The following is an 18,209-nucleotide window of genomic DNA, read 5'->3' as shown; positions in this document are numbered from 1 at the left end:
TATAGAAAGATTCTTCATTGCTGTGTCCGTAGTAATGTAATTTTACCAGTCAGGGTTGTCAGCCCTGAGCTGAACTCCCGAACGTGGAGGAATGCTGGACCACTCTTAGCCTGACCTCTACCCTTTGACCTGTTTGGCATGGGTGACTCTACCAAGAGGCAAAGCATAAAGTCCTGGCTTCAGCCAGTGTAGGTCTTGAGACATTTGACACACTCAGGCTTCCAAATCACAACAGGGCTTGTGGTCCTCTTAGAGGTTTAAGCTGTGATTTTCACCCAGTTAATCACTAGGTGGGTTGTCTGCTGAGGAACTGGGCCCAGAAACACCTGCAGGTGTTGGGCAGATCCTGGGTTAGAGAGACCAGCAAGAGAGAGGAGGGGTGCCCCACCCCATCCTCCATTCTGCAGGCTTCTGTTCTCGAGGGGTTATAAATGGTAACCCTGGCAACGTGAAGCAGCTTCACCGGTTATCCAGTAGGCACTCGATAATTAATGCACTCACAAGGAATTAAATTCAAACAAGCTCAGGTTATTCAATCCTCTGTTAGTACTGTATTAGGTGAAATATGCTAAATTTGATTTTAACCTTGAAGCTCAACCACTCTATGGACCTGTTTTATGCTCTGGGTTTGATCTATGTGTGGACTGTCACTGGTACCCGCCTCGCTCATCCTGCTCGAGGGCAAGATGGAAATTGTGAGAATTAGATATCTTTGGAGAAAAACTCCACCTAACTTTGGTGGTAACACCAGGGAACAGCACTGCAAGCTTTTGTCTACATTACCTCATGTTGGTGTCAGTTTGTAAAATCAAAGCATAAACATGCATCCCAAGTTACCGTTGTGCAATGATGACAGTATGTCATCTCTCTCGCTGCTCAGTTTGTTGTCACAGCCCCTGTCTCCCCTGTCTCCTCATCTGCTTATTCTTTCGGTTATTGATTCCATTCACGTCCATCTCCCTCAGTAACACCCCCCCCACCCCACAACTGCTCCCTTCTGCCCTACAACTTCTGCTGCATCTTCCTCTCTGCCGCCCCTTCCTCTTTAATACCCCCTTTTCCCTCTTTTCTTCCCCTTTCCCTCTTTTCCACCCCTTTCCCTCTTTTCTGCCCATTTTCTTTTCTGCCCTGTTTCCCATTTGCCACCCCTGTTTCCCCCTTTGCTGCCCCTTGTCCCTCTTTGCTGCCCCTTGTCCCTCTTTGCTGCCCCTTGTCCCTCTTTGCTGCCCCCTTGTCCCTCTTTGCTGCCCCCTTGTCCCTCTGTGCCGACCACTTCTCCCTCTCTGCCGACCCCTTTCCTGCCTAATTGACTGCTATCTCCTACGGCCTTTGGCGGTGACGAAGACCTTCCCACTCCGCGCGCCCACGCTGGAATGTGAGTTAGCGTTGGAATTGGAAGGAGATGGTCGATGTGTGTTTCTGATGGAGCTGCTGTTAGTTCCCTTTGGATAACCTGCTGTCTTCTCTCCACAGCATGTATTGTACCCCTTGTGATGGCCCTTGCCCCAACGTCTGCCCGGTGAAAACGGAGACCATCGATTCCGTCACGGCTGCCCAGTACCTGAAGGGATGTACGGTGGTTAATGGCAACTTGATCATCGCAATCCGTAGGGGAAGTGAGTACTGACTATTTACACTGGGGTGGTGTGTGTCATTGTTCTAATGTAGCACGCTGCTGCTCCCTGCCCAGCTTGTCTATTTCCCACTGTTCTTTCTCGAAGGGCATGGCCCTTCGTTCTTCAAGATGTGCCAGTCCTTGCTTACTGCTGACGCTGGCAATGTTTGTTCTGTGTGATGGTAGCAGCTAGTTGGCCTAGTCAGTCATTGGAGTCAAAGGCAGGCTACCAGCCCTTGTGGTTGAGGGGACGGTGGTGGGGGCTTGTTCGGGGTCGCACAGAGTTTGGGGATGTTAGGGGTTGGACTGAGCTGGTCTAACAATACAGCGCACTCAGTGGGCTGATTGATGATGTCTTATGGTCTACTGGTGACATCCAGTGGAAAATCCAACACGCGGACACAAGAGACTGCGGATGCTGGAATCTAGGGTAACACGCTAAACCCTGGGGGAAGTCAGCGTGTCAGGCAGCAACTTGGGTGAAAAATCAGCTTTTCTTCGTAGAAGCTTGCTGACGTGCCGGATTCCTCCAGAGGATTACATGTCATCGAGGAGGTTCTGAACTCAAACTGCAGTGAAGGGGTTCAGGGAGCGATACGAGAGTGAAATGGTCCCTGGAGTTCAGAACAAACCTCTCGAGTGAGTCAGGGAGTGGCTAAGCCATTGGCCTCAGCCGAGACTGATTTTGTTAGCCTTTCTGGCCAACATTTGTCAACCATTTCACTTTCCGATAAACAAGTTCCACCTCTTCCTCTATTCCCCACTCTGATTTCTCCCATGGTCCACTCTCCTCTCCTATCAGATTTCTTCTTCTCCAACCTTGACCTTTTCACCCAGCTGCTTTCACCTATCACCTTCCAGCCAGCCTCCTTCCCCTCCCTCCCATCTTTTCATTCTGGCATCTCCCCCCTTCCTTCTCAGTCCTGATGAAGGGCCTGGGTCCTAAACATCGACTCTTATTTATTTCCGTAGATGTTGCCTGACCTGCCGAGCTCCTCCAGCATTTTGTTTGTGTTGCTCTGGATTTCCAGCATCTGCAGATTTCCTTCTGTTTCTGGTTTGTCATCCATCTCTGAGAGCCCAGTGGCTTGTTGTGAAGAAGTAAAGCAGGACTAAAGCTCTCAGTTGTGAGTCTGGAGTCATTTTAGACTGAAAAATGCAGGTTCCTTTCACCGTAGGACATGAGTGAAGCAAATGGATTTTTATGACAATCCAGTTATTTCGAATGAATCAATTCCAGCTCCACCCTTGAAGGGTCAGTACAGCGTCACACTTGTTCCCCTTGGCCATTCTGAATAGCCAGGACTACATGCCAGTGCCTGCCTGCAAATCTTAATAGATCATGGCCTGGGTGTTGGAGTCCTACTGCTGGTCATGTCCACTTCAACGTGAAAGAATTCAAAACCAGTTCTCTACAGAAGATCACACAGCATCTTTTGAATAGAAACAGCCGATGTTTTCAGCCTAGAATGTTAACTGTTTTTCCCTTCACAGATGATGCCTGACCTGCTGAATTCTCTTTTTCCTCCAGCATTTTATTTATTTGTTCAGACACAGGATGGAATAGGCCATTTGTGCCATGCCACCCAGCAGCCCCCAGTTTACCCTAAGCCTAATCATGGGACTGTTTACAATGACCCATTAACCTGGATTTTTTCCCCAGCATCCTCTGTTGTTATTTCAAGATTTCCAGTATCTACATTTTTATTTTTGATCTATGCTCGGCAGAAGACATGTCACTACAGCCTAGTTAGTTAGTTAGTTACTACCTGTAGGCGGCTGGTGTTTAGGGCAACAACGAAGGTCCTCTATCTCTGTCTGTCCCTGGCCATTTTCTCTATTGTGCCCCAGGTGTGGTTTAGGGTCCCCATTTCTGCCTCTACGGTACGGTATCAAATTGTCTTTTGTCTACCGCGCTTCCTCCACCCTTTTGGAGTAGTCCAAACCCATTGAAGTTTGGGTTTGTTTAAAGGTGTGGAGCAAAGGAAATTACAGTGGTATGAGAGAGGAGTTGGCCAAAGTAAATTGGAAGGAGACGCTGGCAGGGATGACAGCAGAGCAGCAATGGTATGAGTTTCAGGGAAAAATGAGGAAGGTGCAGGATAGATGAACTCCAAAAATGAAGAAATACTCAAATGGCAAAATAGTACAACCATGGCTGACAAGGGAAGTCAAAGCTAATGTAAAAGCAAAAGAGAGGGCATACAACAAAGCAAGAATTAGAACCATAGAACACTACGGCACAGTACAGGCCCTTCAGCCCTCAATGTTGTGCTGACCCATATAATCCTTAAAAAAAGTACTAAACCCACACTACCCCATAACCCTCCATTTTTCTTTCATCCATGTGCCTGTCCAAGAGGCTCTTAAATACCCCTAATGTCTTAGCCTCCACCACCATCCCTGGCAAGTCATTCCAGGCACTCACAACCCTCTGTGTAAAAAACTTACCCCTGATGTCTCCCCTAAACTTCCCTCCCTTAATTTTGTACATATGCCCTTAGTAGGAAGATAGAGGATAGAAGATAGAGGCTTTTAAAAACCTACAGAGTACAACTAGAAGAATCATTAGGAGGGGAAAGATGAAATATGAAGGCAAACTAGCAAACAATATCAAAGTGGATAGTAAAAACTTTTTCACCTATGTAAAAAGCAGAAGAGAGATGAGAGTGAATATAAGACCGCTAGAAAATAAGGCAGGAGGAATAATAACGGAAGACAAGGAGATGGCAGCTGAACTAAGTGAGTATTTTGCATCAGTCTTCACTGTTGGCGACACTAACTGTGTGCCAGATGTTGAATGGTGTGAGGGAGGAGAAGTGAGTGAAGTTACTACTACAAGAGAGAAGGTGCTCAAAAAGCTGAAAGGCCTGAGGGTTCAGAGTCACCCGGACCAGATGAACTGCACCCTCGGATTCTGAAAGAGGTGGCCGTAGAGATTGTGGAGGCATTGGTAATGATCTTTCAAAAATCTTTGGACTCTGGCTTGGTGTCAGAGGACTGGAAAATGCAAAAGTTACTCCACTCTTTAAGAAAGGAGGGAGGCAGCAGAAAGGAAATTATAGACCAGTTAGCCTGACCTCAGTGGTTGGGAAGCTGTTGGAATCAATGTTTAAGGATGAGGTTATAGAGTACTTGGTGACACAGGACAAGATATAACAAAGTCAGCAAAGTTTCCTTAAGGGAAAATCTTGCTTGACAAATCTGTTGGAGTTCTTTGAGGAGATTACATGTAAGATAGAGAAAGGGGATGCAGTGGATGTTGTATATTTGGACTTTCAGAAGGCCTTTGACAAGGTGCCACACATGAGGCTGCTTTCCAAGTTAAAAGCCCATGGTATTTCAGGAAAGTTATTGGCTGATTAGAACATTGGCTGATTGGTAGGAGGCAGCGAGTAGGAATGAAAGGATCCTTTTCTGGTCGGCTGCCAGTAACTCGTGGTGTTCCGCAGGGGTCGGTGTTGGTACCACTTGTTTCTGTGCTACATATCAATGATTTAGATAATGGAATAGATGACTTTGTTGCCAAGTTTGCAGATGATACAAAGATTGGTGGAGGGGCAGGTAGTGTTGAGGAAACAGGTAGGATGCAGAAGGACTTAGACAGATTAGGAGAATGGGCAAGAGAGTACAATGTTGGAAAATGCATGGTTATGCGCTTTGGTAGTAGAAATAAATGTGCAGACTATTTTCTAAACAGGGAGAAAATCCAAAAATCTGAGATGCAAAGGGACTTGGGAGTCCTTGTGCAGAAAACCCTAAGGGTTAGCTTGCAGGTACAGTCGGTGGTGAGAAAGGCAAATGCAATGTTACCATTCATTTCAAGAGGTCTAGAATGCAAGAGCAGAGATGTGGTACTAAGGCTTTATAAGGCACTGGTGAGGTTTCATCTTGAGTATAGTGAACTGTTTTGGCTCCTCATCTAAGAAAAGATGTGCTGGCATTGGGGAGGGTTCAGAGGAGGTTCACAAGGATGACTCTGGGGAATGAAAAGGTTATCATACGAGGAACGTTTGATGGCTCTGGGTCTGTACTCACTGGAATTCAGAAGGATGGGGGGGGGGATCTCACTAAAACCTTTCGAATGTTGAAAGGCCTAGACAGAGTAGATGTGGAAAGGATGTTTCCCATGGTGGGGGAGTCTAGGCCAAGAGGGCACAGCCACAGGGTGTCCATTTGATACAGAGACAGAGAGAAATTTCTTTTGCCAGAGGAATTTGTGGAATTTACCATGGGCAGCTGTGGAGGCCAGGTCGTTAGGGTATTTAAGGCAGAGCTTGATAGGTTTGCTGATTGTACATGGGCAGTGGGGCTGAGGAGGGAAAAAGGATCAGCCACGTTTAAATGGCGGAGCAGAATTGATGGGCCAAATGGACTAATCATGTGGTCTAAAGTACCCCCTCAGGAGGAAGATGCCGCAGTTACAGTTTCTCATGGGTTGATTGCTGGGGCCGGTAATTGCAGGCTGGTGCTTAAGAAAACAGCTCTTGCCTTATTATTGAGATACAGTGAGAAATTTTGTTTTGCATGTCATCCTGAAAGGTCATGCCACACTTAAGTACATTCAGGTAATGAAAAGGAAACCTTGCAGAATGCGGTGTTACAGCCACAGCGAGAGTGCAGTGCAGGGTCCGCAGTGAACTAAACTGGGAGATCGGGTTCATCTTTAGAAGCCCTTTCGAAATGCTTTTAACAGCTGAACTTTGAGTTTGGCTGTACGTGCTTTCAAACTTTTGTATCTTCTCAGGGGGAGAAGAGAGAATGACTGGGGTGGGAGGGGAGTGTTGGCTGCTGAGTGTGATGGACTGAGCCGTGTCCACAATTTGGGGTCTTGGGCAGAGCAGTCACCAGGCTATGGCGCACCTGGATTGGACATTTTCTGTGGTGCAGCTAAACAAATCAGGAAGGGTCTTCTGGGAGGCTTACAGAAGATTTAACCCTTTGTGTTATTCCCTCCATCAGACAATATTGCTGCAGAGCTGGAAGCCAACCTCGGCCGGATTGAGACCATTACAGGATACCTGAAAATCCATCATTCCTATGCCCTTGTCTCGCTTTCCTTCTTCAAGAACCTGCGCTACATCAACGGGGAGGAACAGCTTGAGGGGTAAGTCGCCCAAGCCCCCCACCCCGACAAAAACCCACCAACCCTTTGCAAGAATGGCCAGATAACTAAATGTACAGCCAAAGCTCTGTTGCTTATGAGGGCAACGGCAAGTAGAGTCTATGGAGATGTACAAGGGGTGAGCCTAACTCCTGTGCTGACTAGATGTCCAAAGTGGCGTAAGGAAACTTTATCCAAATCTCATTGGTCCTGCAAGAGATTATCTCACTCAGGCTTTTCATTCCTCATGGGCAGAGGCCTTTCAGGAAATGGTCTACTCCATTGGGGAACTGCAGTCAAAATTGCCGATGCCTCCTCTTCTTCTTGTGGTCAGTTGTAAGGAAATTTTATTTCGGGCTGTCGCAGCCTTGCTGTTTCTTGGCATTCTTAAAGCAGTGATGCAGTCATAGAGTTAAACTGCACAGAGACTGGCATTTCAACCCAACTAGTCCATACTGATCAATAGTTCTTCCAACTGAGGCAGCACAGTTGCCTTGGTCGATGAGTTTCTGTCCCAGGCAGAGCGGACATCTAGAGAGACTGACTCCAGCAACGGGGAAAGGTGATGTCATAGGAGGTATATCTGGGGTAGTTTTGGAGCTGGTATTGCTGGCCACTCCAGGACTGAATGATGCTCCATGAAGCTGTACAACATCCTTCTCTTCCGCCTACCTGTAGCCAAGAGGGGCTGTATGTTTCAGTTGGTACTGACACTCTGAAACTTGCCAAAAAAAGGTCTGAGGCTAGTCACAGTGGCCCCCAACATGGGGCCCGTGGATCCTTTGCTTCATGGTACATGGCATAAAAGAGGGTTGGGAATCCCCGGATTAGAGGAACAGCTCCTGTAATCTGTGTCTAATTTGCTTTGGTAGTCACCAACACAATGGCATAAATGTGGATTTCTCTATCTTCTGGTAATCATCATCATATATTCCCCCCTCCCCACCACTTATCCCACAAGCCCTCATCACCCACACACTCCTCCCTCTGGTTCACCTCCCCACCACCTTCCCTTCATTCCATGGTCCACTGCCTTGTCCTATCAGATTCCATCTTCTTTAGCCTTTTGTCACTTCCACCCGTCATCTCTCATCTTGCATCATTCTCGTTCACCCCACCCAACCTACACTCACCTGCCTATCTTAACCCCTCCCCCTCACCTGTTAACTCTGCCCTCCACTTTTTTTATACGGGCTCTCGCCCCTCTTTCTTTCCAGTTACGATGAAAGGACTCGACTTGAAATGTCAACTGCCTGTTTCCCTCCATAGATGCTGCCTGACCTTCTGAGTTGCTCAAACACTTGTGTGTAGTTTACCTGAAACTTGTACCCAAGGGGGCAGTGACGTCCGGCACGTTCGGGACTCTGGCTGTGTTGAACTGAAGGACTAAATGTTGTTATTTTGTTAATGCTCCCATCACATTCCGTCACAGATTTCAGTGAAAGTGTCACAGAACCTCTCCCATACATTTAATTCACTTTCCCTTCTAATGACACACAGCAGAATATTACATTTTCCAGAGGGTCTAAAGAATATTATTATCCACAAGAAGTAAGTGCTCCCATCCCTCACAGACAGCAAGGAGAATATTTTTGGTTGTTCCAGCTGAACACAATCCTATGTCGGTGCCCATCTAGAGGGTATTCAAAGTCAAGTTTATTGTCATATACACAATCAGAATCAGGTTTAATATCACCAGCATATGTCACGAAATTTGTTAACTTTGTGGCACCATACAATGCAATATATGATCAATATAGAAAAAAACTGAATTACAGTAAGTATATATGTATATTAAATAGTTAAATTAAATAAGTCATACAAAAACAGTAAGTGAGGTACTATTCACGGGTTCAATGTCCATTCAGAAATCATACAGCAGAGGGGAAGAAGCTGTTCCTGAATCGCTGAGTGTGTGCCTTCAGGCTTCTGTACCTCCTACCTGATGGTAACAGTGAGAAGAGGGCATGTCCTGGGTGGAGGGGGTCCTTAATGATGAATGCTACCTTCCCGAGATGTGTTGGATACTGCAGAGGCTAGTACCCATGATGGAGCTGACTAATTTTACAACTCTCCACAGCTTGCTTCATTTCTGTGCAGTAGGCCAGACGTGTACGTGTCTGTACAGGTGCAATGGGAAAGCTGACTGGACAACAGCATCACAGGCACATGGCATCATATTAGTGGCATTTACAAGGAAAACACCAATCAAACGTAAATTGTACACAATTTTTACAAGAAAGAACACAGGTTGAACAAAAAGTGTGCGCTGATCAAAGTGGTCAGTGTTGCGAAACTAGTGATTAGGGTTGTGGCCTGGATGATGGGGGTCTTTGTATGGGTGTTGCTTTCTCGTAGCAACGCTCAAATTATTTGTTCTTAATGGTGGGGAGGGCTTCGCCAGTGATGGACTGGGCTGTGTCTACCACTTTCAGTCGCCTTTCCCATTCCTGGGCATTGTTGACTCCATTTCAGGCCCTAATGAAGCCAGCTGGGATTCTTTCTACCATACAGGCCACATAGCGGTCAGCGTGACACTATTACAGCTCAGAGCGTCAGAGCTCAAAGTTCAATTCCGGCATCCTCTCTAAGGTGTCTTGTACTTTCTTTCCGTGCGTGTATGCGTTTTCCCTGGGTGCTTCGGTTTCCTCCCGCAGTCCAAAGGCATACCTTAATTGGTCATTGTAACTTGTCCTGTGATTAGGCTTGGGTGAAGTAGGCGTGTGGCTGGGTGGTGCGGTTCGTTGGGATGGAAAGGCCTGTTCCATGTTGTAACTCTAAATAAAACAAAATTATAAATACAGTTTGAGGACAGCTGCACAAGAAACAACCTGCAGAGTTTAGCTGTGAAAACCCAGGGGTGCATGGTTTGCAAAGGCTACGGAATGACATGCAGCCTTTGGGCCAGGGTCAGGAGAGACCGAGCTGCAGTTTCCAATAACTAAAACTATGTCACTGGGAAATCAGGTGGAAGGACATGGCCAAATGTGAGATTGATGATTTAAATTAAGGTGGGATTTCCTCCTTGGCCGAGAAAAGGAAATTCCAAATACTTGAAAAGAGCTGCAGGCTCCCATCTATGCCAGATCACATAAACATTCCTAGTTCTGTCCAGCACATGGTTCAGACCGTCGGACGTTTAAAAATCCAGGTGCGCTGGGGTCAGGGTGGAGTGCGTGCGGTCCCTGGTGGTAGAGACTGTCTGTGAACCTCCCGCTGGGTAAGTCAGCTCTGCAAGGTCAGACCGTCTGTGTGATTTATGCTCTGCTCTCTCTGAGTCAGCTGCTTGCTGATGCAACATCTGGTGAGATGCTCCAGAACTGTAATGCTGATACGAGGCTTGATTGGAAATAGTGTTTAAGTCCAAGCTTGGTCCCCAGCTCCACTGAACAGGCAGTTTGCAATGAGAAGGGTCATCGAGAATTGGCCAACACCCTTTCCTGCTGTCATATGTCAGAATCAGGTTTAATATTACTGGCATATGTCATGAAATCTGTTGTTTTACAGCAGCGGTGTATTGCAATACATAATAATAAATAATTACAATAAGTGTATATATATAAAATTAAATAAGTAGCACAAAAAGAGAACACAGAAGTGGTGACGTAATGTTCATGGGTTCATTGTCCATTCAGAGATCTGTGTGGCAACGTTGAATGCAATGTTGTTGTTGTGACACCACTCAACCAGCTGATCTATCCCACTCCTGTACACCACCTCATCACCACCTGAAATTCTGCCAACAATAGTTCTGTCATCGGCAAATTTATAGCGGTAGAGCAGTGGGCTAAGCATCATACTGTGGGCCGCACTTTGACAAAATACCGTTTGTCCTCTCTGCAGCATCCCAAAACAGTGCACATTTGAGCAGCACAGTGTCACGGTGGAGCTGGGTCCTTACGGCTTCAGCGACCCGTGTTCCAACCTGACCTTCCCAGTGCTGTCAGTGTGGAGTTTGCATGTTGCCTGAAAGATCGTTAATCCATTTCCCTCCATAGATGCTGCCTGACCCACTGAGTTCCTCCAGCACTTTGTATGTCTGCTATTGGTAGGCAATTGGCTACTGGAAGTTTATTTTGCTTAGTAACGCAGTATGGTGACAGGCCCTTCAGGCCCAATGAATTACACCTGTGTGACCGATTAACCTATTAACCTGTACGTCTTTGGAATGTGGGAGGAAACCGGAGCACCCGGAGGAAACCCACGCGGTGACGGGGAGAACGTAACAAGGTTTACGGACGATGGTGATATTAAGCTCATGTTATAGGCTTTCTAGTGGCATTATAGCACCGTGCCTCCCCAAGAGTCCTGTTGGGAGGGGGTGGGGACGTTTGCTGAAGATGTGGAAGATTAAAATGGGATGTGTTGTCGGAGATTGTCGGCATGGTCTCCGGGCCAATGGGACTGATCCCATGCTGTGTGATTGGTTGAATTGTGTTTGGGAAGTAGTGTAGGAAAGCACAGCAACAGGGAGTCATTGGCTGACTTTTACATTGGTTGAATGATGTTCTGCACAACATAAGGATAATTTCCCTTCGATTGAGGACAGGTGTGAGCGTTGAGCTTTTATTCACCAGCTAACGTGAGAGCTGACGTGGACAGTGCATCAACTCCTGTGCTCGTGTCTGTGGAGTGGGACTTCAATCCTCAGCCTTCTGCCTCAGCGACAGAGCTGTTGCCAAGCAAGTCAGGGTTAGCACAGTTGCTGGTGGGGTCAGCCGATTCGCTGGGTGCATTTCTGAGCTTGGCTGGCTGGTGATGTAGTGGCATCCACACCGGACTACGAGGCGAGTGGCCTCGGCTTTGAATCCGGCCGGCTCCCTGCACACTTTCCATCTCTGCTGGGTTAAGTGTTGAGCTGGCAACTTGGTCTTGTAAAAAAACAGACAAATGGTAAAGAAATGGCAAGGTGTCTGTCTGGCCACGAGGCACGAAGAGGAACAACAGTTTCTAAGTTTCTCTGCTGAAGAGGCTGTGAGCAGAATTAATATCTGTGTCTGTGGTTCTACCCCCCAGTGCCGGTGTAACTGGGCACTAGCTGAAGATTAAAATATGCAACACAGCACAGCACAGTAAAGGCCCTTTGACCTTTTAACCTACTTTTAAGATCAAACCTAACACTTGTCTCGTACATAACCCTCCATTTATCTATCATCCATGTGCCTAACTAAGACTCTGTTAAATGCCCCTAATGTATTTGCCTCTACCACCATCCCTGGCAGGGTGATCCAGCCACCCACCACTCTCTGTGTGAGAAAACCTACCCTCTGACATCCCCCTGATACTTTCCTGCAGTCACTTTAAAGTGTGATCGTATTCCCCATTCTTGCCTGGGAAAAAGTCTGGCTGTTTACTCAATCTTTTCTCTTATCATGTACACCCCTAACAAATTGCTTCTCATCTTCCTTCGCTCCAGAGAGAAAAGCCCCAGCTCACACACCATATCCGCAGAAGACATGCTGTCTAATCTGGGCTGCGTCATGGTAATGTCCCCTGCACCCTCTCTCGAGCTGAGAACTGAGCACGAAACTCCCAAGTGTGGTCTAACTAGAGCTTTATACAGCTTACCTCGCAGTTCTTGAACTCAGTCGCCCAACTAGTGAAGGCCAACCACCCACCTTAAATTAAACTGAGGTTCATTAGCAAGAGCAAAGAAAAATAAGGCAGTGTCAAGCCGAGCGGCCATTGTGTGAGTGAGCCAGTGTTAGAGTGGGGAGGCTTTGGCTCATCAGGCTTGGGCGAGGCAAGAGCCTGGTAAGATTCTTCTTCTTCTCTATTCTTCGTTCCTCGTCTGTTATGACATTGCTAGAGAAATGAGAATGACTCCAGGGGCAGTGTGGAGTTCTTTGTGTAAGATGTGGGAATTGTAAGAGACCTTTAGCCTCCTAGACAGCCACATCTGCACCGGGTGCTCCGAGCTGCAGCTCCTCAGAAAATGTGTGAAGGAACTGGAGCTGCAGCTCGATGACCTTCGGCTCGTATGGGAGTGGAAGTGATAGATAGGAGCTACAGGAAGATGGTCACCCCTAGCGTGCAGGAGGCATCGAACTGGAGACTGCTGGAGAAGATGAGGAAATGGGCAGCTAGTACAGAGTACTCCTGTGGCTATTCCTCTCAATACTGTTGAGGGGGAGCCTACTGGTGGGGGGGGGGGGGGGAGCTTGGGAGCTGCAGTCACCAGATCTTTGGCACTGACACTGTGGCTTAGAAAAGGCTAATGATTACAGGACTGAAGATAACGCACACAAAATGCTGGTGGAACTCAGCAGGCCCGGCAGCATCTATAGGGAGAAGTACGGTCGACGTTTCGGGCCGAGACCCTTCATCAGGACAGGACTGAAGGTGTTATATTTGAATGCACGTGCTCTACGGAATAAGATGGATGAACTTGTAACACACTTAGAGATTGGCATAACTGCGTTGTGGCTGAGGGAAGCTCATAGTCGGGAGGTTAACATCCAAGAATAGATATTGTACTGAAAGGACAGGTAGAGGGGGGTGGGGTGGCTTTACTGATACAAAAAAAAATGCACAGAGGGACATCCATTTAGAATGGAGATGAAGAATTTCTCCAGCCAGAAGGTGGTGAATCTGTGGAATTTGTTGCCACAGGTGGCTGTGGAGGCCAAGTCATTGGGTGTATTTAAGGCAGAGGTTGATAGATTCTTGATTAGTTCGGACACGAAGGGATATGGGGAGAAGGCTGGAGATTGGGGCTGAGAGGGAAATGGATCAGCCATGATGAAAGTGGCAGAGCGGACTCGATGGGCCAAATTGCCTATAATTCTATTCCTATATCTTATGGTCGTGTGGTCTAACCACCCTGCTAAGAATACAACAATTAACACTGTACTCTTCCAACGTGAATCACGTCACACGTTTCTGGATTGAACTCCATCTACCACTTTTCAGCCCAGCTCTGCATCCTGTCAGTTCCAATGGGAAGAGGTGCTGCTGGTGTCCGGTACACTGACTCAAAGTTCAGTTCAGCCGGTACTTGACTCTGCCTCTAACTTCCCTTCAGCTCACCTGTGACTGATGATAATTTATTCCCTCCTGACTGGCTTGCCTTGTTTACTTGAGCAGGAACTACTCGTTCTATGTCCTGGACAATCAGAACCTGCAGCAACTATGGGACTGGAGCCGTCACAACCTCACCATCAAGCAGGGAAAGGTCTACTTCGCTTTCAACCCCAAGCTCTGCGTGTCGGAGATCTACCACATGGTCGATGTGGCTGGAGTGAAGGGCAGGCAGGGCACGGCAGACATGGAGCCGAGGACTAATGGGGACCGAGCTTCCTGTGAGTTCACTGTTGTGGGCCCGCGAGTGGGGTGGGTTTGATGCGAGTGTGTGGCGTACTGTATGTAGAGGGCACAGCCTCAGAATACAGTAACATCCATTTACGACAGGAAGAGACGGATTTTCTTTACCAGAGGGAGTTGAATCCATGGAATTCATTGCCACTGGGGGGGGGGGGCCAAGTCATTTGATATATTTACAGCAGAGTTTGACAGCTTCTGGATTAGTGGGGGTGTCAAAGATTACAGGGAGAAAGCTGGAGAATGGGGTTGAGAGTTATAACAAATCAGCCATGATGGGCTGGCAGAGCAACTTGATGGGCTGAATGGTCTAATTCTGCTCATATGTGTTATGGTCTTACAGAGTGTGTGTGCGCGTAGTACTGTGCGTGTGAGGATATGGTGTAAACTGCTGTGAGTGTGAAAGTGGGTTTCTGCAATACCAGGTGTGGGTGAGTATTGGTGATACTGTGATTGAGTGTGTGTAAGATGCTGCCTATGGAATAGGAGCACATGTAGCATTGTGTGTTTGCAGATGACGGTTAGAGTGGATGTAGATTTACTTATCTCATGTAGAGTACATCGACACACTTTGCTTGCGTTAACAACCAACATACCTAAGTGTGTGCTGGGGGCAGACAACGTGTTGCCAGATGCTCTGGTGCCAATATAGCATGCCCACAATGCTCGGCAGGACAACACACACACACACACACACGCACACGCACACGCACACGCACTCGCACTCGCACTCGCACTCACACTCACACTCTCTCTCACACACACACACACACACACCCCCCCCCCCCCCAATCCAGGGCAGGCCTCCAGTCCTTAGTATCGATCCCCCAGACTAGCTGCTGATGGCATCCTGATCTCCAGGCTCGATTTACAGGAGCGCTGACTGACCGACTCTTGTGCCTCCCGCTCGCAGGGACTCCTGGTCACTGGCCATTGAGAGCAGACTGCGAGTGTCCTTGACCCCCTGACCAAATCACTAGAGTTTGAACATGGAGGTTGTGTGCTGTACTGGGTGTGTTTAGGTGTGTGTGTGTGACATTGTATGGGGTGTGTGTTAGAGAGTATGTGTGTAATACTGTGTCTGTCTGCAAACTAGCCAGTCATTACATCCTGCCATCTGCAGGACTGCCACTGCATTCACCTGGCGCTGAATGTAATGTGTTTGGGTGGAACAGTTGCTTCGAGAGTGTTAGGACCCCAAACCCTCTGGGAACGGTCATGTCCAGGCTCTGGATTTGCTGGGTGCATGTCTGTCACTAATCCCATCTCCACTGTGTTGTGCCTTGGGAAATATCTGGATGCGGAAGAGTGAACCAAGTACACCAAGATCTTGATGGAGATGCATGGGATCTAGCAAACGGGGATAATCTGCTGGGCTGGCTGTGGCTTTGGAGCGTGTCCCAAGAGCAAGCGAGAGGAGAAACTCCATGTTCTCCATGTCTTCTTGTTTTAATTTGCAACAACCTCTTTGCTAACATTGTTGTGTTCTGTTTTCTTTCAGGTGAAAGGCGCATCTTGAAATTCACAAGTAATTCCACTGCAAAGAACAAGATAATACTGAAGTGGGAACATTACCGCCCGCCAGATTACAGGGATCTCATCAGTTTCATCGTGTATTACAAGGAAGCGTGAGTGCCTCTGGTTACTGGTTTCATGACAACCAGCGCCCATGGTAGATCAATGTGGCCAAGTGTCTGGGCTTGTACTAAATAGAGTTCAGAAGGATGAGGGGACATCTCATCAGCCTTTGGAAGCAGCAGCTTTTCATTCACTTTGTCTAAATCCTTCATGATTTTAAACACTTCTGGCAAATTCCCTCTTAGCCTGCGGTTATTAAAGAATAACCCCAGCTTCCCTAGACTATTAATGTGAATCGCAATGCCCCACCCCGCCCTGTGCTGGTAAATTTCTTTGGCACCCTCTGCTAAACCTTTCCCTTAAGGTCAATAATTATAGAAGTCATAAAGAGTGAAAGAAGCCCTTTGGCCCAACTGCTCCCTGGTGACCCAGAGGTAGCCCCATTTGCTTGTGTTTGGCCCAGATTGCTCTAAGCCTCTCCTGCCCATGCATCTGTCCAAACGGATTTCGATACTGTTATTGTACCCGCCTCCACTACTTCCAGCTCGTTCCACGCACCCACCATCCTCTGTGAAGAAGGGATCCCTCAGATCTCATAAATCATTCCTCTCTCACCATTATCCCATGGCCCCCAGTTTTTGACTCCCCTACCCTGAAGAAAAGACTGCAACCATCAGCCTTCTCTGTGCCCCTCATTCACTGGTATAGAACGTACAACAGTGCAGCAGAGCACAGACCCTTCGGCCCACGAAGTTGTGCTAACCTGTTATCCTACTCCAAGAGCAATTGGACCCTTCCCTCCCACATAGCGCCACAGGGCTGCAGGCCCTGTTTTTAGGCTGTATGACTCAAAGTGACTGCGAGCTCAATACCTACCATGTGTCGCTCACCTCTGTGGAATGTAGTGGCACTAATGCACAACAATGCAATGGTGCAGAACTAAAGCAAGTGGGCAAAATAGCCCACAACCATGCTGCTTAATGCGACTGGGCATCCATCTTTGATCAAGGCATAAAGAGGGCTGACAAGTGGGTGGAATGCTGGTTGCTCCTGTTGGTGACGTAAGTGCTCTCTCCCTCTCCTTTTAGGCCCTTTCAGAACTTGACTGAGTACGATGGGCAAGATGCTTGTGGCTCCAACAGCTGGAACATGGTGGATGTGGACCTCCCCCAGAGCAAGAACCAAGAGCCAGGGGTGTACTTGTCGAATCTAAAGCCCTGGACTCAGTATGCTATTTTTGTCAAGGCAATCACCCTTGCTGTTTCTGAAGACGGCCGGAACTACGGGGCAAAGAGTGAAATCGTCTACATAAAGACAAATGCCTCAGGTAACAAGTGCCACTCGGTATCTACAACTGCTATTGCAGTATGTCGCCATTCAGCTGATGATTTATGTAACAGATTTCCCCCAAGCCATTGGACTACCAACCTACTGATCTCTGCTGTGCCTATTGTCTTGTTTATTATTTATTGTAATACCTGCACTGTTCTGTGTACTTTATGCAGTCCTGGGTAGGTCTGTAGTCTAGTGTAGTTTTTGTACTGTTCATGTAGCACCATGGTCCTGAAAAACGTTGTCTCGTTTTTACTGTGTACTGTACCAGCAGTTATGGTCAAAATGACAATAAAAAGTGACTTGACTTGATGTGTGTACAAAGCTATGCACTGAGTTAAACACCTTCTCAAATACCACCCGAGACAGAAGCTTTCTTCGGGGTTTTTAGTGAGGTGTTTCCTATGAAACTGCAGAAAGTAAAGTAAAATATGTGCAGGTGGCCCCCATTTTTTGAACGTTCGCTTTACGACAGCTCGCTGTTACGAAAGACCTGCATTAGTACCTGTTTTTGCTATCCAAAGAGGATTTTTGTTTTTACGAAAAAAAGACGCCCGCTTTATAAGTGTGTTTACCCCGAGAAAGACTACCATGACCGTGAAGCCTTGTGCGGGCAGTTGTGCGCGCATGTGTGTACGTGTGTATGCGTGTACGTGCTGATTTTTTTCTCCACATCGATTTTGGCATGCTATCTTCCCGATTTTGATAAGTGAAACTACACTGTACATACAATATTTTTTATTTTATATAGGCTGTATATTTATCATATCATTCCTGCTTTTACTATATGTTGGTGTTATTTTAGGTTTTATGTGTTACTTGGTTTGATTTGGTAGGTCATTTTTTGGGTCTGAGAACGCTCAAAAAATTTTCCCATATAAATTAATGGTAATTGCTTCTTCGCTTTACAACATTTTGGATTACAAACGGTTTCATAGGAACGCTCTACCTTCGGATAGCGAGGGAAAACTATTTAGTACAGAATAATTGTGCACTTGGATGCTGATACTATCGATTATTCTCACAGCTGGTGTTAAACAATGTTATACACATATGCAAAATTCCAAAACTGCCACGTAAACAAGAGTAAACTTGTGGCACAATGATATGGTAATAATGATAAACGTAATACTTCCTTCAAAATATATCCACTAAATGTTTACCAATATTAATGAAAGATTGAGGCTCCAGATATTGCTGTTTCAAGGGCAAATAAAGAGAGGACGGAGATGAATGTCTTTTCACTTCAAATCAAATCAA

At 46.9% G+C, this 18,209-nt stretch overlaps 1 protein-coding gene across 1 annotated transcript in view; it reads left to right on the top strand.

The window, feature by feature from the left end:
* igf1ra (insulin-like growth factor 1a receptor) overlaps positions 1-18,209 on the top strand; it is a 318,751-nt gene that overhangs the window by 225,529 nt on the left and 75,013 nt on the right. The window contains exons 4-8 of the mRNA XM_073025554.1: positions 1,474-1,616; positions 6,578-6,722; positions 13,806-14,020; positions 15,541-15,667; positions 16,706-16,944. Of these exons, the coding sequence (XP_072881655.1) occupies positions 1,474-1,616; positions 6,578-6,722; positions 13,806-14,020; positions 15,541-15,667; positions 16,706-16,944 (869 nt within the window). The remainder of the gene's footprint in view (positions 1-1,473; positions 1,617-6,577; positions 6,723-13,805; positions 14,021-15,540; positions 15,668-16,705; positions 16,945-18,209) is intronic.

The sequence above is a fragment of the Hemitrygon akajei genome, chromosome 21, assembly GCF_048418815.1.
Source record: "Hemitrygon akajei chromosome 21, sHemAka1.3, whole genome shotgun sequence".
NCBI classification, from domain to species: Eukaryota; Metazoa; Chordata; class Chondrichthyes; order Myliobatiformes; family Dasyatidae; genus Hemitrygon; species Hemitrygon akajei.
This window is presented reverse-complemented; position numbering and strand designations above follow the sequence as displayed.